The following is a 22,135-nucleotide window of genomic DNA, read 5'->3' on the forward strand; positions in this document are numbered from 1 at the left end:
TTCCAATTACGTATGTGCACACAGCTAGCCAATGCCAGCAACAGAGAAGGGTGCGGTCATAAAATTCCGAAGTCTTGCACGGCAAGCCTCCAATTGCCTGCGCAAATGTCGGTCGGTTGTCGGATTCACGCATGCACACAAAAATATGTGCACTTTGCAATAACAATTAAAAATCTAATTGGAACATGTATATTTTTTGCCTGCATTCAAGAATTTTTTTTTAATATTTTGCAAGATTTAATTGGCGTGCATGCATGCAAAAATGTACGCATTTCACGGAAGGTTGTGATCAAGACAGTGCAGAATTAGGTAAAAGGATGACTTTTTCACCAGCACATTGTTTATGGTGGCCGATATCTAGAGTTGTGGTAATTGCTAACCGAGAATCAATTGAACTCAATTTATATTCTAAACTATTTCGGGCACGTTGATGCGAAAACAAAGCCGCATTCTAGTTTTCCCACACTGCACAGACAAAGAAGTCCTAGTTGGGATTTCCAAGGGACCTACTACAGAACCTCGTTTATGCGTTTTGGAAAAAAAACGCAAGAACGTGCTAACCAGGAAAACGTACGATCCGAAGTAACTAAAAAAAATTGACAGACTCCACTATTGTTGACATCTATCTACGTAATGAGAAGCGTGCGCGGATCGTTGCGGCACAAGACGCCGACGCGCGTCGAGATGGCGGTGCTCCGGCGGCCCGTGACGCGTTTTGTTGTTTTCCTATATTGCGTGGCGTTTTCACAGGGCGACGGGAAACCGAAACGAAATGGAGCTGGCGGGCGATGCCGGATGCCTCCGAAGCGAAACGTGGTGCTCACATCGCGCCGCCTGCAGCAGAGAACGACGGCGCGTTTGGACTATCGCCTACTTTTAAAGGTGTGCAGTACGCTACCAATGACACTACGCAACCACGCGCTGCAAAACAGACAGGTGAAGACGCTTATCGCAATAAGTTTGGCGGCGATAACTGTGAATGCCGCGTGCGACGACCTTGGAGATTTGCTAGTGACGAAATGAGAAACCGAGTGCGCGCCGGCGTTTTCACGCGAGATGGGCGGGCGAGTATTGCGGTGAAGCTGCCGCGCCAGGCAGCTGTATACTGTTTCTCGATCGCGCGCGCCTCGCACATTTTTTTGTTTACAAGGGACCTAGGGGCCGGGAAACGTATCATACGATCGTGGTTTGGCGACGTACCGAACGTACGTCGCCAAACGTGCCACGAGATCGTGTTTTCCGGGACGTATCAACCGGTAAAAAATGAGCGTTAACTCAATTGGGTCATTCTTTGTGTTCTCTATTGCGAACATTGGCGCCGGGAAAACGTATGTAACGGGGACGCATCAACGAGGTTCTACTGTACCTCCTATGACATTTTCTTCATGAGTTCGAAAGCTCTTTTCAGGACTTCCAAAGGGCCTCCTATATAATTAAGACGCACTTTCTTGAACAAAAAGGCTGCGTTAGGGACATCCAGTACACCGCCTTTGGGACTGCGATATTCCGACCATATGAAAACATCCCCAGTTTGTTTTGTGTTGTCTACGATGAAGCCACCCTCAAAGATATGGATGCACTTCTTTTACAATATACAGGATGTCCTAACACTACAGAATGTCCCAATATACAAGGTGTCCGAATTGCCACGCAACTGGCTGCTCGAGGCGCTTTTCATGTACTCACGGGCTCCTTTCATGCTCAGAAAAACTTTAATGTAGCACTCATTGAGCAATAGAAAGATGTATCGGAAGTTTCTCATGTTGCTCTACAACCTTGTCATTGGCACTTTAAATCTAATTGTAATATTTGAGAAGTTGATTAATTAATTAAGAATAATATGTGAATAGGTGCAACACAAAAAAATAATCTGAGTATCTCCAAGTGACAGTAAACAACTTTGCCTTAGTTCTGTCCAGTTACGTGGCATTTGCATATTTTTAAATTTTGGTGCATGCTACTTGGGACACTGTACACTGTGCTATCGTGCCCAGACATCGTAAGTAGCAATACATAAGAGCACATTCAGTGTATATTCAGCAGTGTAACCAAGCTTAAGTCGCACAGATTACGAATCTCCATATAACAGACAACAAGACAATGAGCGATCCTTCGAACGCATCTTTGGCTACTTTATTATTGCTTTTCTACAAAAAAAATAAAAAGTAAGAACTGTAGGGAATGGGGACATATGGGAGGCATTTTTATCTGACATTCTTAATGGGCAAACAGCAGCAAAAAAAGAAATGTAGATGACCCTACACATGTCACACATAGCTTGCGCTGTAAAAACAAATGGTCATAAAATTCGTGGATAAAGGAGACTGAGGTATTGTACAAGTAGATTCATGAAGGGATGTAGTTAAATGAGGCTCTGAAGCGCAACACAACAAAACGTTTAAACCTGCAAAGGCAATGCCTCCATCTTGAAGTGAACTGAAAAGCGTTCAAGCACACACAGCAATTGTCAGCAAATGCAGTACTCCTTAAGTCTTGCTAACAGCACAGCGATTGCACATGTCAAAACAGGCCGCTGTTCATCTTGAAACCTTCGTAACATCGCGCTCAACCAACACCGGCAACAAGCTTTCCTGTTTTGTGCATGCAGGAAGACACCAACTGATACAGTAGAAGCAGTGGGCGTGAGTAATCAAGACTTGTGTGACGACCAGGCAAATGTGACGCCACTGCGACGCCTGCATCGCAAACAAGAAAATCTTGGTGGGCAAATTAAGCCGGCACTAGAAGCACTTTTTCCGGAAGTGGATTAACGGTCTTGGCATTTTTAGCAGCTACAAGCGCGAGTTTACTACGGAGGGCAACAGAGGATGAGACGCTTGGGCTCTAGCCAACTAAAGCAATGCACAGCAATTTGGTAACGTACAGCATGGTTTCACTGTAGCTGTAAGGAGTCCTCACAGACAGATATCAAACACAGAGTCGCACTCTAAATATGCACGGTGCCACAACACGTAGCATCACAGGACAACACTTGAATCCAATGCACCAGTGGCCAATTTGATCAAGTAGTTGCCAGATAACTAAACAGTGGCTAGGCAAGCGACCAGCCAACCAGCAAGCCATATGTGCAACACCTGTTGAAAATTTATAAAACAGATTGTCATCTCTGACCAAACACTTCCATCCCATAAAGAGTATTACTGTCAATGCAACAGGGACGCATAAAAACAGTACCGTTTTCTTGATGTGAGGAGTCGCACTCTCGTCCCCTCAATGGGGATGCATAAAAACACACGATTTCCTCAATGTCTAGTAAATGAATTCCAAAACTGTGGTGAAAATTGCGGCGACAGACCTGCGATGGCGCAGCATGACGTACGTTGTCCATATAGGGCTACATCAAAAGTATGTCAGGGCAGAACAATGCTGCCAAGAGCAAAGGACAAGCAGGAAAAAGTGAGTAATAGTCACGGCTGCAGCCACCACGATGACAGTCAGTTTTGCTTCTGCCACGGTTGCAGGATACCAGTTAAGTTACAAAGGACGGCAAAATGGCCACACTGTTTCAATGTCTCCCACTTGGGCGAGGGAAACTGGTAACTAAGGGAGACAAAAAAGGAGAGCACAGATATGGAAAGTGGCAACAGAAACCTTGAGCCTGTGCACTTCTCCTTTTGTCCTGAAATGGCGAACCTATGCGACAGCTAAGGAATGAGGGCACCGCCAATGAGCCTGCGTGTGTGAGGGAATGAAGGAGTCGCGCAAAAGCGATGGCGATTTCTCCCACGTACACTCGCATCCATACACTACGCCACGTGCGGTTCGATAAACAGGCATGAGTAAACAGCCGAGAGACGAGCTAGGGAAACGAGAAGAGGAATCCCTGACCACAACACAGTTGCTTTCGGTCAAAGTGTGGACATGCTAAGTCAACTACTACAACTGCAAAATTCATTAAATGCACCTCTGCTGGCTGGGTAACAACATCCTGAAGCAAAAGCCTTGCACCATTCAAAATGCCCTTAAATGTTTTGGGAAACTCGTTGCGATGGCTCTGGGAGGAAGAAAAGAACAAATCTAACACAGTTGAAACAGATCACAGATTTTCCAGTCACCTGACACGAGGCAGAAGGAATGCACCGTCAATGTTACAGAACGAAGGGGCTTCCAGTAAGGCTCAGAACCGATTCCCTCCACTTCTTCAGACACCAGAGATGGACGATGACATTGAAAAGCCGTGTGCTCTGCTCCCAAAACACCAAAACTCTTTGCTACAGATTCGCACTTGAAGAAGACGAAAAGTCAAGCGAAATCCAAACAAAGGAACATACAACTCCCTCGAGTAAAGCCCAGTAGAAGCAAGCCTAGAAGAGCTTCAGTCCTACGACGTTAAGAACTTGTTTTAAGGAACTGCAAGTTATGCGAAAAAGAGACGCCTATCTAAATAGTAGTAGACACTGTGGCAACTAGATGAGAACTGCTTGCTAAAGGTTTACACAGAAAAACATGAGAAGCAGAACTGAAACAGAAGGACATCATACAACTGTGCTTACTAACCATATTTGCACAAACATAATATTTTTTTTTTATCTTGCGTAATTAGAGCAAGAGAAATGAGAAAGCATTTCATATCATGTTCAAAACAGCACCCTGAGCAAATGAGAAATTCCATCCCACCACACCCTGCCCGACTTTGGGCTTAAAAAAAGAAGCGGTGTTGGCGAACAGAGCCTTGATGGAAAGTCAACCTTTTCATATCGTACCATAACCACAGTCACTGCCCAAAAGCTAGGCTTGCAAGTCATTAATTCTAACGGCAATACTAGGTTGTGAAGAGCACCCCTTGATGTGATAATCATGCAAATAAGGTAGTAACTTTCGGGGCAATGTCTCCTGGAGTCACAATTTTTTTTAGGCACCTGTGGCTACTTTTAATGGGCTGGGACTTAGACAGTGGGCCGTGGGCTCTGAACAAAAATGACCATAAGCCAGATCTCCGACACCTAGTTTCTAAATGCTTTAGCAATTAGAATTTCTCAATGCCCTTGCATTCAAAAACGAATGCATCAAAAGCAATGTTTCTTGTGTTTTACCTTCGCCACTGACATAAGAAGTAGGCTATCACAAATGCTGAAATTCTAGTTCACCCATTGTTGCTGCAACAATTATGTCAAAAGAAAAAATAACAGTAATGCGGAATAAAAATATGCCATAAAAATGCAATAGATAAATGGTTTCGGTGCTGGAGGCAATACTATGATACACAGGAAATGTAGGGACAATGTGCAGAAAATTCTTTAAAAATGAAATGTTATAATGAGTTCCAAAGGTGTCCCTTATTCAAGACAGTTGTTAGACACACATTAGTACATCTAAGGTACACCAGATGAGCAACAACATTCAGGAGCATTGCGGACAGTCTTGGTGGTTGAAGATTCAATGCTGCAGCACTTTCGTTGGCACATTTGATTCCGTGGAATGTTCAATAAAAAAAATAGGACAATAGTTCTAGTTCTGAAATTTTACAGATTCCTACAATACAGTAAAAAAAATTTAATTCAGTACTAAATGTTGTGCAGTCTCATAAGTGAAGCTACTACTATATCAGCATTGCACAATATACCCAAACGGCACCATTTGGAGAGTAAACCATTGCTTAAACTTACTCTTACTCAAAATTTGAAGGCCTTCTTTAGGATGCCAAAGTGTCTGAAATCAGACTTGTCCCTCTATCTAATCAACAAAGACCGATGTCTTTTCTTTATGCAGAGAATTTTGGATTGCCTCTGCCATGCCCTATCTGAAAAACAAAATAAGAAAATGAGTCTTTCATAACATCACACCGATAAAAATACAGTCCTTACACTTGCCACACACTGTGCTCTAACTGCCAATGCACATTTACCAGATGTGATGAATAAGTTATAATGACAAGTCTTCAACGGCTTCCAACGCCATCAGCCTAGATCTCCATATGCCGCGTGCAGCTGGCTCAAATTCTGCTAAAAGTTTGGCTCTGGGTAACTTGAGAACATAAGGCAATTGTATCTGCCCTGGAAGTTGGGCGACAAGTGACGAACTTGCTAAATGTGCCCATCAAAGCTCTCTGCAGCTGCCAGACTTGGGCAACATGGTGAAACAAGCTGCATGCAGTGTTTTGATGGCAGCGGCATGGTGGAAGATCGGCACATAGCATTCCTATCTGGAGAAACAGCACAGCTGCCTACAAGCAAAGGTGGGCTGAGTACGTACAATGATTTACCCAGTCCTCTTGCGGTAGGCATGTTGAACATATGACACAAACACACATAAAACATCTACTACAAGAATACGAACAACAATTACATGGTGAGTTGCAGTTTTGACGTAAGGTACAGTTGAGTTTGAGCTGTACATCCCAGCTCTAGCCACTGGTCACACGTCAACCGGGGCTGAAACAAGTGTTCACGGTGCACAATGCCAGTTCACTGGACTGTGTCCTCAAAGTCACTAGAATTTTGGGCGACTCCTCCAGTTCCCAGAGTCTGAGGCAGACACTAACCATGGTCACACACATTTGCAGTTCACTTCTCGAGGTTACAGATGCTTGCTGGAACGGATACATTTAAAAGCCAGTTATACCCAAGCCGGCACAAGTCGGGCCAAAAGCGCTGAGAAGTAATGATACAGATGGATTTCAGAGTTACACAACCACAGCAATGCATTCATCCAAGCTTCAGAATTTGATGTTCGCCGGGTATTGGCAAATTGTTGAGCTCTTTTCAATGCCCGATGCTTCAGGTGTAGAAACACTGCAGCAAACACTTCACTGCACTTAGTCCTTTCACTCGCTCTGCAATGCCAAAAATCGAGTCCCATCGTAGTCAGTCTTGGCCCGTTGCCTTGACAGCAACCAAAGCAAACTTTGGGCAACTTTCTTTGTGACACACAAGCTAAGAACTGCAGCTCGTAAGCAGTTTTGAAGTCGCTGAGAAGTTGTACGAGGAGCACATAACGATTTCGTGTGGTAAGAAAGCAGTGGGAATGATGTCATATCACCACAACCCCTTGGGTGCACAGCATTCTCACTCAATTTTCCACAGATGAACTATCACACATTCAGTGGCCAGCAGATGACTTTGTTGTCCTGTGCCCATCTTGGAGGAGCAGAAGGCTTCAAGGATGCAGCAGACGAAACAACTTGCTGAACCACTGACCAATGTGTTTGGGTTTCCAAAGAACTTTAGTTTTGGTCACGCAGACAACATGCACCACGTTCAGCAGACGACAATACTGTTGTCTTCCATCCATCGTGGAGAAGCAGGCAGACTAAGAAATGTGAAAGTTCCGGGCAGCTTGCCAACTAAGTATCTGAGGGTCCAAAAAACCAGTCTGCGAAACGGCGGAGTTGGGCACTCGCGGTCTCGGACTGCTCGTGCAGACGATGGTTCTCCTGCTGCAACTGCCGGACCTGGTGTTCAAGGTTTGCCTTCCTGTGCTGCTCCTGTGGGGATTCGCAGGCAAAACAAAGAATTGCAAGGATATTTGACTGGTTAGCTTTCAGAGCTTACATTTTAGTATACGCCATCTGTTGCACCGACATGGCAATCACTTGTGTATGTTTGCTAAATAGGATTTGCTGCACTCTAGCCCTCAAAATCTCACATATAATATAAACCTGAATGATAAACATTTGGTGCAATTTTGGAAGCTGCAAAATACAGAAACAGATATATATTATATGCGTAAGATATGACTAAGAAACAATTTGCCTTGGGTCACACAAGACTAAGACACTCAAACTTCTGAAAACTCTGATGCTTGAATATTGGTGCAAGAAACATTCCGCAAACCAAAGTATGGAACCACATTATGTCTTCTAGTAGTTGCATATTAACTTTGTGTGCTATTGCAAGAGGGAGTGTTGCTGGGTAAACAGGTGTTCAATTAAAGGTCATCTTAGGCTGCGCAAAAAGTTGACCACAGTTACATGCAAATATAACGCAGGCAAATGCATAGTGTTTATGCACCTGTTGTCGTCCTTTTGCACAGACAACAAATGTTTTTTTTTATACTGTCATTGTAATTATGTCACAAGATCTATCACAGAACAGTTACTGCAGAAGTATGATATCACAAACGCTCCTGCTTTAGTGGTTGCATTGTTGGTGAATCTGGAAATATGTTCCCAAAAGACAAGGTCATGAAACAGATTTGTACACGTATGCATGTATTGCTAAAGTAATCTTTGCCTTGCTGTAGCAAGTTACGTTTTATCCTTAATCCGTTGATCATTGTATGTCATTACATGGCTTATGCTAGTGTGAAATCTGATCCAATACACCAAAATTACATGATCATAAAAAAAGGAACCCAAGTCAACTGGGAGAGACAAGCATAAAACTAGACACTTTCTTATTTGTAGCATTATTTGCATACCTTTTACATGAATATACTGACATGTCAAATTGTGGTTGTCATCTCAGATGCTCACTTATTTGTATTGACATTAACTCGATTACTTGTCCCTTTCATTATACACTGTACTGCCTTAAGTTCTATGTAATGTGTCTGAAATGAGGTTTTTTTTAAAAGGCTGCGAGATGAGTTTAGAAAGAATGCCTGTAAGCATGTCCACTATTAAGCTTGCTGCCTGTCTTTTTCACACTGAAGCACACCTGGCGTGACTAGTCAGGTTTAGCTTTTCTTCCTCAGTCAGCAACTTCCAAACTATCGCATGCAAATTATTCCAATACTATTGCTATTTGCTTCATACCAAAAAATTTATAATCGTACAAGCCTAAGATGTGATACTTCACAGGCTGACTAACAGTCATGGAATTTCGTGAACTGACTACGCTTGCTATAATTGGTACTCACATTGTTAAAGGAAGAAGTGGTACCTCACAAGTGAACCACTATTACACGTTGTGACCACTCAGTTCAGGCACACCAGTATTGCTTCAAATGTCACATGAACAAACAAGTTTATTACGAGAATTAGCTGATGCCAATAGACAGCGCACACGTAACATCATGGACTGAGCTTCTCACCAAGTTGGTCCACCAACACGGCAGCTAGGATGAGGTCAGTATATCATATTCACTGCCACGAGCAACCTGCTTCAATGTCATAGAGACGTGGTCAGAACACTGACGGCATGTGTGCAAAAACCACGGCAGAACCACCACAAAAGACACCCAAAAGGTGCCGCTTCTGACCGTGCTGGTGCTCCAACATGGCGGCTAAGATGAGGTCAGTGCAAGCCCTCTGTATGCATGGTGAAAGCCAATTACTGCTTTTGCAAATTGCTAATCCTCGAAATATAGCTCGAATGTCATCTTCTGCAAGTTTGTAGCTCTGGTGCAGCACCAAATAACAGCCCATGTAAGAGCGCATTTATTTCTCAAGTGGCATCCATACACGCAACACCACCAACTGCATCTCTCGAGCCTAGGCAAGCTCCTCCCGTGTTTTGTCACGTAAATTACATCAGCAATGTACTACCAAAATAGGATATCAAGACGTCAAACCAAGAGCTTTCACTCAATGAATACAAGAGCAGGACTCACAATTAATCCGTCCAAGATTCAACTTTGTGAGCAGTTGAAAAATAAGAAGCGGGACCAGTTAGACATTAATGTAGTGAACAACTACTTAATTCTGATTACACACTTCAATATATTGTATCTAAGAGTGTAAATAATGCAACCATGCTAATTGGTCCTTTAATGTTCACGTTTCCTTTATTCACAATGAAAAAATCTCAAGGTGAAAAGCAATGAAATGCTGTTGGTCTAACGCCACTTGCAGTCAAGGTGAAAAAGCCTTGAAACGTATACCTGCGAGAAAAAGTGTGCCGGCCAACGGATTGCTAAAAAAAACTGCATTCATTCGTAATTCCAGTGCACAAACTGAAATTGACGAGTACACTGGAAAGGCTGCAAGACCAAGTTTAGACAGGAGCACTCAATTTGAAGTTACATTCATTGACGGAGAAGAAAAATGAGCTTCATTGTGCAATTCCTGATCCACTCAGGGGAGTATGTAGTCATATAGTCTGTGAATCAAAGTTTGTTTTAGTACACTGTGTGAATCCACCTTAATAAGCAGAACTAGGCATCGGTCACAGCATCTGGATTAAAATTTAATTCTGGGGTTTTACGTGCCACAACCAAAATTTTGATTATTAGGCATGCCGTAGTGGGGGACTCCCGATGAATGTTCACCAGCTGGGGTTCTTTTACGTGCCCCGAGTGCACGGGACATGGGCATATTTGCATTGCGGCCACCGCGGCCGGAATACGATCCTGCAGACTCGTGATTAGCAGCGCAACAACATAGCCGCTAAGCCACCACAGCGGGTGTCAGCATCTGGATAGTGCTGCAGATAAGGCGAACTTGGGCCACTCAATACTAAATCAGGGTGTCTACCAAGCCAACATTTCCAAATTCCCCGAGTTTTCCAGGTTTTCCCTCAGCACCTTTGCAAAATTCCTTGAATGAGCCAGAACTTTGTTTTATGTGACAGGCTGACACCATGTTGCCCGATGCTGTCACTCTCTAGTAAGCATGTTGAAACAAAAAAATGACTTATTCCAGTTTGAATAGTAAGGAGTAATATCTATTTTATTTAAAAAGAGAACAGAAGGAAGGTATTAGTAAAATGCACAGCAAGAAAAATGGTAAAACCCATTCCAAATTGAGTCGAACATTTTCAAATACAAATGAAAAGGAGATGCATACATAAGTAAATATTTTTCAATATGAGCTATTTCTATCAACTGATAGCAAGCTCATCGGTATGAGGCCTGAACTTTGTCCCAATTAAGATTCTCTCTCAGCAGCTGGGAAGTCAACCTCAACTGCCCTGACATACTCTCTGCCCATACACAACATCTCAGTGTTGGAGTTCACTGCTTTAAAGAGTTTAGTTGGTTTTGATGAGGGACACCTGGATCTCGGCGTCAGCCAGCACTTTATTTTTTGAGCTCAAGCTCCTTTAAAGAGGTGGTGGCACGCTTCCTTTCCTGTTAATTCCTCAGTGCGTCGGTCCTTTTGTGTTCTCATCCTCCTTCTGCCACGTGTTCACCCCATGGGTCATTTGAAGCATCCTCTTGGTCAGTTGAACAGTCAACCTCCGATTTTTCGGCCTTCCTAGGGGCCGCAAAAACAGCCGAAAAATCAGGCAGTCCGAAAAAAATGAATGCATGTCTTTAACTGCCCTTAAGGGCTCAAATTGTCACAGACACGTCCTAAAAAGCTCTTAAGGCCTGCCAGTACACTTATTAGGCATATCGGTGCTCGTACTGTGACAGGAGACGGGGGTGCATGCGTGTATAATTGATACATACTGTATCCCGTGACAATTGCCCCTTCCCACGCTTGTTGTGCTTCACCGCATAACATTCTGTACTGAGGCAAAGCTAACTTTCGGAGATTGGCAGTACGCAACGCGCTGTGCTCTGCGAGCTTCGAAGCCAAGTGTGAGCATTACAAAGGGGGAGTCGGTGCCATAGCTGACTGCGGCGAATTCTTTCAATAAAGAACGCGGCACCCCACGGCAAGAAGCTTAATAGCGAACGTAGAAGCCGCTAGGCCTAAAGTTGCCGCGGTCGTGGCTACGGCTGCCAGCGGATCTGCATGCGAGAATGCCGGTTCGAGGCGGCGAGATAATCAAAATGGCGGCGGTGGAGGAGCAGGAGGAAAAAACTTTATTTTGCAAAGAAATTTGGGACCTCCCAGGCCCCCTGGGCGGTGGCTTTGATTAATGCCATTTCAGACCTGCAGTCAGAGTAATATACATTGACTAGGTATATGGAGTACGTGGTAGTGCCGCAAAGCCAAGGCATGTCCGAAAAATCGGGAGTTAACTACTCTGGCAATACCTCGTGCCGCTAACACAGCGTCAATGGCGATTCATTGCGATTCCTGTTACTGGAGCCACCATTAACACGAATTTCGTTCCTTTTCAATAATGTTACAGTAATTTTCCCTGATAGAAGCACAAATTCCCTGAGTTTTCCCTGAGTATTTCCAGACTATTCAAATTCCTTGAGAATTCCCGGTTGGTAGACACCCCGTAAATGCAAACTGAGTGAAACCTCGATATAACAAATTATTGAATACAATGAATTAAATATAAAACGCTTCTCATATCAGCATGTAGTGAGGTCCAACTGTAAATTAAGTACATGCTCAAGTAATTAAATTTAACTCCATCAAGCCCAAGATGACTGTCCCAGGTAAGCATCTAGAGCACTTGCCTGTGCCAGAGTTTCCTGGAGCTTCACCACCTTGTCTTCAAGAGCTTGCAGTCTCTGTTCCGGCTGCTTGAGATTGCCGCTGCTACCAGCGCTGCAAGTATGCAGGAGAAAAAAAAATGCAGATCCCATAGACTGTGCAAATCGGTGTAAGCGAAGCTTTCTGTGCTGTTTGCTTTGATTGACAATAATTAGCGACGATGTTGACGGAGAATTTTTGATTTCCTCAACGTTTTGTCCAACACCAGAGTAGTGAGTTGATGTTAAACGTTACCTTGCATGCACCCCTGCTGTTTGTCTTAGTAGCGCACAAAACACAAAGGGAGAGGTGTTTGCTTGAGGCGTTGTTTTGGGCCTTATTTCATAACCTCCGAGAGGGTTCAACATTGTCACTGCCTCACATGGCACATCGCGTCGTGGCAGAAGCATTAAACTTGAATTGGATTACGGGGCTGTAAGTGCCAGAACCACAATCGGATTATGAGGCAGGCCGTAGTGGCACACTCCGGATTAATTTTGGCACCGTGGTGTTCTTTAACGCATCTCGAAATCAAAGTGCGTGAGCGCTTCTTATTTCGCCGCCGACGAAATGCGGCTGCCTCTGTCAAATCTGCGACCTCGAGCAATACCATAGCCGCAAAGCTATTGCGGCAGGCACAGAAGTGTTGATTTCACGTACGACCGCTTCTGTTGTGCCACCTAGACTCTGTGGTGCGCTTTAATTAATGTGGCTCTGCTTCTGCACACCCTGCGTGCAGAAGCAGAGCAGAGACACTTGCACTTTAGAACTCAGAAGTGCTCTGCAGCTAAAACATTCTATTAAGGGCACTGCAGAATCCCCATTTGTATTGGAAGTTTCCAATGCGGCCGTTAAACCAGCTTGCCACTGTTAGGAGCTCGGTTTGGCGGAGGCAAGGAATACACATTTTGACAGCTTGAGAACGGAGAGTCGGCTGGCTTTATTCAGAAACAAGACCAGGTTTGCCGAGCGGCAGTGGTAGCGCCCCTGTCGGGCAGCCGCTCTTCAGTTCCAAAAAGAGCAGGGGGCAATGACCCCCCCCCTCCCCAGCGAGGCAAACTGGATTTCCGGAGCAATGGACAGTGACACCCACGGTGGGGGCGTGATGAACAATCGGTACAAGGGCTCGCCCCCTAGAATGCCAGATGCTCAGCTGTGAATGGCGGAAAGAATGAAGAGTGAATGAATGAACCATGCGGTCGCACGACACTGTCTCTTCGCCGCGAAACCACACGAAAGGGGCCTTTAATGGAAGGAGTAAATGGTGGTGTGACAGATTCACGTCACACAAAGACGTGCACGGTTGCATCTATTGTTGGGAAACTAAACACAGGCTGCCCGTGGGTGACACGTGGGGGTGCAGGTCAAAGCTGGCCGATCCAGGAACGTAGCCTCTCTAAGTGCTGCATGGCCGCCAGCAGAGTGCGTTGCTGGGTGCAAAAAACTGGCCCTGAACATGGATTGCTGACCCATAGAGCATCTTGGCTGTGCTGACTCCGAGGTCATCCTTGATTGTTGTCCGCAGCTCCAGTAGTACTCGGGGTAGCCTTTCCATACAGTGCTGTCTGTTGAGCGTGGCGGTCAACGTCGCCTTCAGTTGTTGGTGGAGAAGCTCGACCATGCCACTGCTCTGTGGGTGGTAAGCCATGGCGTTATGCAGGCACGTGCCGAGCAGTCCCGCCAGGGCAGAAGAAAACGAGCTTTGGAATTGTCGGCCTCGATCAGTAGTTATGTGCAGAGGGCAACCGTACCGCGACACCCACGTAGCAATAAATACTTCCGCCACAGGTTCCGGCCATGACGTCTTGTAAAGGCGTCGCGTCACGCCACCTTGAGTACCGTTTGACACACATGACAAGGTACAGTCGCCGACTGATTTTTCGGACTCCAAAAATTCGGGCATGCTCGATTATTCGGTCTGCTTCGTGGCACCGCCATTCTCCCCATAGAACATAATGTATAACAACTGCCGAAAGTTTGGACACCTTGCAACCTCTCGTCTGATTTTTCAGACACTCCTTGAGCCAACTCGATCGATGTGCACTTGCCCCCCACCGACTCTGACTGGTGCATGGTTGGACTTGCTGAACACTATTTTTGTTTTGAACTGAGCCTCCTTGCTGCCCCACGAGGTGGCGCTACTGAAAATCCCCGCCCATCACCATCGTATCTGCCTGGTTCGGTGGAGTGGCTATGAGTGACTACACCAGTTCCGGTCTCAGCTTAGTAAGCCATGTCACCATAGCCATGTCAAGGCAATGCAGCAGCTGATTTGTTTCTTTCTTCGTGCATGACAGTGCGAGTAGGCGATGTTTTTAGTTTGTGTGAATGGTGCTGGCGTGACAGTGCAGTGGTGTTTGCTTTGTGTGCTGAGTCGAGGTTGCGGTGATCGAACGTGTTAGTATACAGAAACATTGCGTCAAGTGTCCAATGGCGCCGATGGTGCCCGCGCAGATTGCGCTGGGGAATGCTGGCAAGCGTGGTACTAAATATACCACAATGTTAACGGCGAAAAAGATCACCATTGTGCAGCAAGTCCTGAGCGACCAGTCTCAAAGCGGAGTTGCTCGAGAATTTATTATTTCGAAGCAGACGGTCTCAAGATTACTTGAGAAACAAGACGAAGATTCTCAGCGAAGCAACGAAGTCTTCCTCCAGCTTGGAAAGGAAAACTTTTAGAGACGGCAGCCACCCGAAGCTCGAAGAAGCCGTCCACATGTGGTTGTGTGCTACGGTTGCCAAACGGATTCCTGTGTCTGGAGACCTCCTGAAGCAGAAGGCAGAGACGCTCGCTCTCCGGATGAACATCGAGGGCTTTATGCTCAGTGACGGATGGCTCCGTAACTTCAAAAAAGGTACGACCTCGCTTTCAAGAGGATGTGTGGCGAGAGTGGTGCCGTCGACCGAACCCTTGCTGCGAATTATCACTCGGAGACTCTGTAGTCGCTGTTGTCCCAGTTTTCGCGAGATGACGTTTCTAACTGCGACGAAACAGCTCTATTCTATAAGATGCTGCCTGATAAGACGTTTTCTGTGTCTGGCAATCCCTGCCACGGCACGAAGCATAGTAAAGAGCGCGTTACCATAATGATAGGCAGCAACATGTCGGGACAGAGTAGCTTCCGCTTCTTGTGATGGGTAAATCAAAAAGCCCGAGGTGGTTCAAGGGCGCGAAGTCGCTGCCTGTGTGGTATGAGGCCAACACAAAAGCATGGATCACGCAGCAGCTCTTCAGCAACTACGTCCGCAAACTCGACAGGAAGTTCAAGTCGCGAAACCGGAAGGCACTGCCTTTTGTGGATAACTGCGGTGCACATGGTCACATCCATGATCTCGAGTTCTTCCACTAGGAATTTCTGCCGCCCAACACAACGAGTGTCCTCCAGCCCACGGACCAGGGCATTATAAATAATTTGAAGGTCCTCTACAGAGCACACCTCTTGAACCGCATGGTCGTCTGCATCAATGCTGGCAAGCAGTACGCTGTTAACCTTCTGTTGGCAAATAAACATGCTTGCGGATGCCTGGAAGGCGGTGGCCCCTGCCACTCTACAGAACCGCTTTCGGCACGCTGGATTTGTCGTAACCAATGAAGTGAGTGCCATGGAGGCCCCAGATCTGTCGCCTTCCGATGTGCTCCCTACCGAAGCCGAAAATGTTTTTCGAGACCTGCGCAGTGGTGGCATTGCGATTCTGGACACTGTCGCATTTGACAGTTTTATAGATGCTGACAGTGGTGTACTGACGTGTGCAGAACTTGACGACGACGAGATCATTCGACAGGTTTCTGCTGCCCCGCCGGATAATGACTCCGAGTCAGAAGATGATGCACCATGTGCTACGCTGCCGTCGCATGCGGAGCGTGTACAAGCAGTGACTTTGCTTTCAGCCGCCTATAGTGACCGTACAACCCTCCCCGAGATTCAGGCTTACCTGATTGTGCGTAAACGAAACAGCGTGCAACGGCGCATTCACGATTTCTTCAAGTCTGCTGCCCGAATAAGGGCTTGGAAATAAAGGATTTTTTTTCTGAATCTGTTTTTTTTTCGGACACCTATCTATTCGGACATTTCCGCGGCCCCCGTGAGGTCCGAATAAACGGTCGGCGACTGTACCTGAAGCCTTGGCAGGGCAGAAGAGGACCCACCAAGTCTAAATGCACGTGATCAGAACAGCTCTCTGGTGTTCGAAACGGCTGCACCGCTGAACGAGTGTGTCGGGTCACTTTCACAGCTTGACAGGCTTGGCAGCTTCTTGCCCAGCTTCGAACATCGTTGTTAATCCCCGACAAGACGAAGCAGTCTGTGATAAGCCTCTGTTTCACTCTGATGCCAGGTTGGCTTAGCCCATGCAGTGAACTGAATATTGGCCGCCCAAACTGATGGGGCACGAATGGGCGAGCAGCTGCCTGCAATGTGTCGCATGTGACCAATGTTGTTGTGTAGGGAAGCGGCACCTCCTTAAGCTGGAGCGACGAGCCTTTCTCCTGAAATCTGCGCAGCTCAGGGTCGTTTTGCTGGCCGAATAATAGAGCCTGGAAATCCACAGGGCCAGCAGGCACAGCGCCGATCCACGACAGTGCGTCAGCTGCCTGATTTGTGGTCCCAGAGACATGGCGGATGTCCACAGAAAATTTGGAGGTAAAGGAAATTTGCTGAAACGTCATGTTTTGAGTACAAGGAACTGTTGTTCTTGACAACGGAGGTTAATGGCTTGTGGTCGGTCAGAATGTAAAAGCTGTAGCCTTCAAGAAAAAAATGGAAAGGCTTGACAGCGCAATAGATAGCCAACATCTCCCTTCCAAAGGTGCTGTAGCGAACTTCTGCGGGATTTAGGCGCTTTGACAAAAAGCCCAGTGGCCTCCAGTCTGTGCCATCGTCCTGCTGTAGTACTGCATCCACTGCCGTGGTCGACGCGTCTACCATAAGGCGAGTTGGGGTGTCGGGCAACGGATGAATCAGCAATGCTGCAGTAGCCAAGAGCGTTTTGGCTTCCTGGAACGAGTGTTCGTGCTCCGAGGACCAGTGGAAGGTATGCAGTACAGAGTCGTGACGCAGGAGGTTGGTAAGCGGCTGAGGAACTTGTGCAAGGATGGTATGAAGCACCTATGAAAATTTACGAGCCCCAGAAACTCGCAAAACTTTCGGAAGGAGGTTGGAGAGGGGAAGTCCTCAATTGGCCGCACCCGTGATTCCAGTGGCTTGATGCCTTGGGGTGAAATGCGATGGCCGATAAAATCCAGGGCTTCAACACCGAAAATGCATTTCTGGGACTTTAGGACCAGGCCGTGCTCATACAGTCGCTCGAATAGAAGGCGAAGGTGCTCTTTGTGCTCTTTGTCTGTGTGACTTGCAACGAGAATGTTGTCAAAGTAGACAAAAAAGAACGGGAGTTCGCACGTAACCTCGTTCATGAATCTTTGAAATGTTTGCGCCACATTCTTCGAAGTGTAAGGCATACGGAGAAACTCAGGCCAAATGGATTAGTGATTGCTGTCTTCGGAGTATCGCTGGGTTCGACAGGAATTTGATGGTATACGCTCATCAAATCAATCTTGCCGTTACAACAGGGGTGTTCGCCTAGCAGCGCTAGTTCTAGGCTTGCAGCGGTAGGCCCAAACAAGCCGGTGCCATAGTGAAACGAGCAAGCAAGCGCTTCTCGCTGTCTTCTTTTCACCAGCCCCATGCCCACTGCCCAGTGCCTTGAGTACACTGTATATTTTGGTTCCCGTGAGACCAGCGCCGAAGTCATGCATGAGGGGAAGGGGATATTGATCCAGAGTAGTGACGGCACTCCAAACTCCGTAATCACCACAAGGCCACCAGTTGCCACTCTCCTGCTTTGTAACCGGATAGAGAGGTGAAGACCAATTGCTGGAGGAAGGACGAATTGTGCCGAGCTGAAGCATGTGTTTGAACTCGCAGCTGGAGACTTCCAACCTCCGTCCAGCGAGCCTCTCTGCGGCGACAGGTGGGCCGGTGGTGGTGGTGGTGGTGGTGGTATGGTGCATCCGCCTTGTGTTTCACGGGCAATGCCTTGTTTCAGGGCTTAGTAAACTACAGGCACTCGGCAAGTATCTTGTCGTACGTTGACACCACTGACTGCTATTTCTAGGTTGAGAGAGATGAGAAAGAAGCTGTGATGCAAGACAAACAGATGAAAAGATAAGTCAAAATGAGGTCGCACCTTGCGCTGTCAGCCACATTGTTAGCACTGGCATCCACAGCTCCAGCAGATGGCGAGAGATCACAGCAGGCGATCACTTGTGCTGGCTGCGCAGTAGTGAGGATGACGTCTTCCGCGGCTGAAGGACAGGACGAGTGGCAACGCAGCGCGAGTCCCTGTCGCCTTCCAGCTCGCTCCAACGAGGACGACGGTGTTTCGGGGCCCGACCGCGGACGCTCCGACGGCCCAAGGGGGCACCATGTGGGTTCCTGGATCAATCAATGCACAGCCCACACTCACTTCACTTGATTTCACCTATGAGGGCAGAGTTTGGGGGATTACAAAACAGCTTACGCAAAAGAAGGACTAACCAGAACAACTGCCAACTGTATGGAGATTATTTTAGAAATACACAGCATGTGCCACACGTGAGATGCATGCTCATCCTTAAATTATGGTGTTTTACATGCCAAAACAATGATCCGATTATGAGGCACACCGAAGTGGGGGACTCCGGAAATTTGGACCACCTAGGGTTCTTTAATGTGCGCCTAAATTTAAATTGTGGGGTTTTACGTGCCAAAACCACTTTCTGATTATGAGGCACGCCGTAGTGGGGGACTCCAGAAATTTCGACCACCTGGGGTTCATTAACGTGCACCTAAATTTAAGCACACGGGTATTTTCGCATTTTGCCCCCATCGAAATATGGCTGCTGTGGCTAAGATTCGATACTGCAACCTCATGCTTACCAGCCCAACATGCTCACCGTATGAAAGAAGGCATTAGGAAGGACGTTATGTGCTAACCACAATATTGAGGCTAAAAACACGATGTAGCGGCACTGAAAAATGACTGTCGAAGCATTTTATATTTAATAAATTGGGACAACTTTGTACCAGAGGCACTTTTCTCACTTGGGGCAAGCGGTCATGCTCAATTACCTTTCATTTTCCTGCCACACTGCTACAAGCGCTATAGGGGATTCACTCTTTCCCTACCATAGGAAAAAGGTTTTTTTGTGGGTTACGCCAGATTCTTTTTCTGAACAAACTAGTACTGCACTCAATATTTCATGTAATAGATAAACAAAAAGCAGAATGACTGCACTTTTCATGCATAGAAGTATTATTAACGATGTGTACGTCATAAAAAAAGATATAAATTGCCAGAATCAAGATTATGGGATAAAATTGAACAAAATTTGTAAAGACGCGCTTATACCTCCTAAGAAAAATCATCATCATCATCAGCCTATTTTATGTCCACTGCAGGACAAAGTCCTCTCCCTGCGATCTCCAATTACCCCTGTCCTGCTCAAACCGATTCCAACTAGAGCCTGCAAATTTCCTAATTTCATTGCACCACCTAGTCTTCTTCCGTTTTCTACTGTGCTTCCCTTCTCTTGGTGCCCATTCTGTAACCCTAATGGTCCAACGGTTATCTAACCTGTGCATTACATGACTGTAATGTGTGTGGTGCGCGACATGGTGCGGTGGTCGGGACGGACAGAAGCAGACGACAAGGAGTGCGCGCACCGAGGCGAATTCCGTGCTGGAGGAAAACGACGACGCCGAAGAGCGTCCGGCACGTGAACAAGAAAAGAAAACAAGAGTAAAATGCCAACCAATTAGGAGAGACCACGGAGCCTCAGGCAGCCAATCGGAAAATGACTAATCGGCCAGAGCGGAAGAAAAGGCGAGGCGCGCTGGCAGAGAAGGGGAGACACAGTGGAGACGGCAGGAGAATTCCAGGAAGCGACGCCAGGAGAAGGTCGGCCACCAACCGGAAGTTGAAGACGGGCCGTCGGGTTCCGGACCCGAGCCACCAGGACTTCACCCGACTGGGGCCTTCTGCGAACCCGTTACTGCGCGTCGCCAGTCTACCCGAGCGTGCCGCCAGCTGCTCAAGGCCGGCGAGCTTCTGTGCCCGTGGGCAGGACGAGAGAAGTCGGGCTACAGGCCCGAGTTCCACGCCCAGCTGCCCGGCCAGAACGCCGCCGCCGTGTGCTCGTGCCGCCAAGCCGCCTGCCTTACCTCTCCAAGCGAGAGCTGGCGTACTCCGGTCGCCCGGTCAACCATCCTATACCCTGACCATTGGTGAGACCGGCGCAACTCCTTTCATCAACTTGTAGCCGCGTCTCCGCGTCGAGACTGTTATGCGTCCCTGCTGTCGTGGCAAGCCCGGACATGCGCACTAGTTAACGTCATACTAGCCCCAAGTGTGTTTCTTACTGCCGTGATGTCTGTTTGAGTGTTTATTTTATGCTTTCTATTTCCTTCTATTTATTTTAAGCCTCTTTCTAGTTTCATTAAAATTTTGTATGTGTGTTTTCGAAACCAACGGCTTTGTCCTCAATTAGGTTCTCGGAAGCTCCGCCTAAGAGAACCGTTAAAACCTTTGAGTACACGAACCTTGCATCCCAATGACCTGCCCAGTGCCATTTTTTTCTCATAATGTCAATTAGAATATCAGCTATACCCATTTACTCTCTGATCCACACCGCTCTCTTTCTGTCTCTTAAAGTTACGCCTAGCATTTTTCGTTCCATCGCTCTTTGCACGGTCCTTACCTTGTTCTCAAGCTTTTATGTCAGTCTCCTAGTCTCTGCCCCATATGTCAACACCGGTAAAACGCACTGATTATACTAAGAAAAATATGTAACAAAACTTATGAGTTATACAAAATGTATTGCCGTCTAATACAGTGCAGTCCACTTATAACGATACCACATATAACGATATATCGGTTATAACGATGGGTCGACATGAGAGTGTCATATTATGCATTAGGTCTATGGGGAAAAAAACCATTTATAACGATAGGTTATTCACCGCATATCGGATATAACGATCAAAATTTTGCAGTCTGGACGGCGTTTTCCGTGCCAAATAATCGTAACGTTTGCGTTGCTTAGTTCCCTGAAACGAACGATGTCGAGACGAGGCGATGTTTACCTCCGTAAGTTCGTATCTGTCGCCATTACCGCGCAGCGCGTCTCGCCCCGCCCGCGCACGAGTAGGCGCAGCCAACGTTGGCGCAGCGCGCCACAAGATGGCGCTAGCTGCTTCATGCGCGTCGGCCACAATCGCTCCGAAAGAGAGAGAAAGAAAAAAAGAAGCGACAAGCAAAGCGGCGCGGTGGCGCCCGTCCCGCGTCTCTCTCGCGATAGCAGGCTGACGCCACCGAAGCAGCGTGCAACCAACGGTTCAACCCAGTTCGAAGATGGCGCCGACAAAGAGCAAAGCTGTGTCGTTTGACACGAAGATGGATATTTTGCAGGACTCTCGATGCGGCTTCAAGGTGAGCGCCCTCGTGAAGAAGTATGAGCTCGTCCAGTTAACGATATCAACCATCTTGAAAACCGGGAGCACCGCGATTGTGAAGGCAGGAGCTATCAGCGGCCATTCCGATCAGCGGAAAAGGGGTTAGAGACCCTTTGTACGCCGATGTTGAAGAGGCGCTTTACCAGTGGTTCATCACCAATGGCTTAAAGAAGGCGGGCTTTGTGCGTAAGGACGAACTTCCCCAAGCCGCTGAGACCGACCCGGTGGAAGTCGCTGACATAACCGAGCTCTGGGAGCTCGTTCCTACTGGTGACACAGGTGGTGTGTCGAAGGAGGAGTTTTTGACTGCAGACAGTCCTGCCTCGTCTGCGATGAGGTCACCGACGAGGCAATCGCCGAAGATGTGCTGTCTCGACAGACGCAAAGTTGTGCGACGGTGGCGACGGCATCAGCGACAGTG

At 47.0% G+C, this 22,135-nt stretch overlaps 1 protein-coding gene across 3 annotated transcripts in view; it reads right to left on the reverse strand.

The window, feature by feature from the left end:
• Window positions 1-2,105: 2,105 nt before the first annotated feature.
• The window catches only part of LOC126534452 (signal-induced proliferation-associated 1-like protein 2), a 188,383-nt gene continuing 168,353 nt past the window's right edge, over window positions 2,106-22,135 (reverse strand). For 2 of the 3 annotated variants that reach the window (XM_050181729.3, XM_055072906.2), the window contains exons 25-27: window positions 18,410-18,657; window positions 12,208-12,298; window positions 2,106-7,444 (exon numbers count right to left, since the gene is read on the reverse strand). In XM_050181729.3, the coding sequence (XP_050037686.2) occupies window positions 7,304-7,444; window positions 12,208-12,298; window positions 18,410-18,657 (480 nt within the window). In that variant the 3' untranslated portion in view covers window positions 2,106-7,303. Of the gene's footprint in view, window positions 7,445-9,513; window positions 9,536-12,207; window positions 12,299-18,409; window positions 18,658-22,135 lie in introns of all 3 variants that reach the window. The other variant, XM_055072907.2, reaches the window with a different exon arrangement.

Source organism: Dermacentor andersoni, chromosome 7, assembly GCF_023375885.2.
Source record: "Dermacentor andersoni chromosome 7, qqDerAnde1_hic_scaffold, whole genome shotgun sequence".
Taxonomy (NCBI): domain Eukaryota; kingdom Metazoa; phylum Arthropoda; class Arachnida; order Ixodida; family Ixodidae; genus Dermacentor; species Dermacentor andersoni.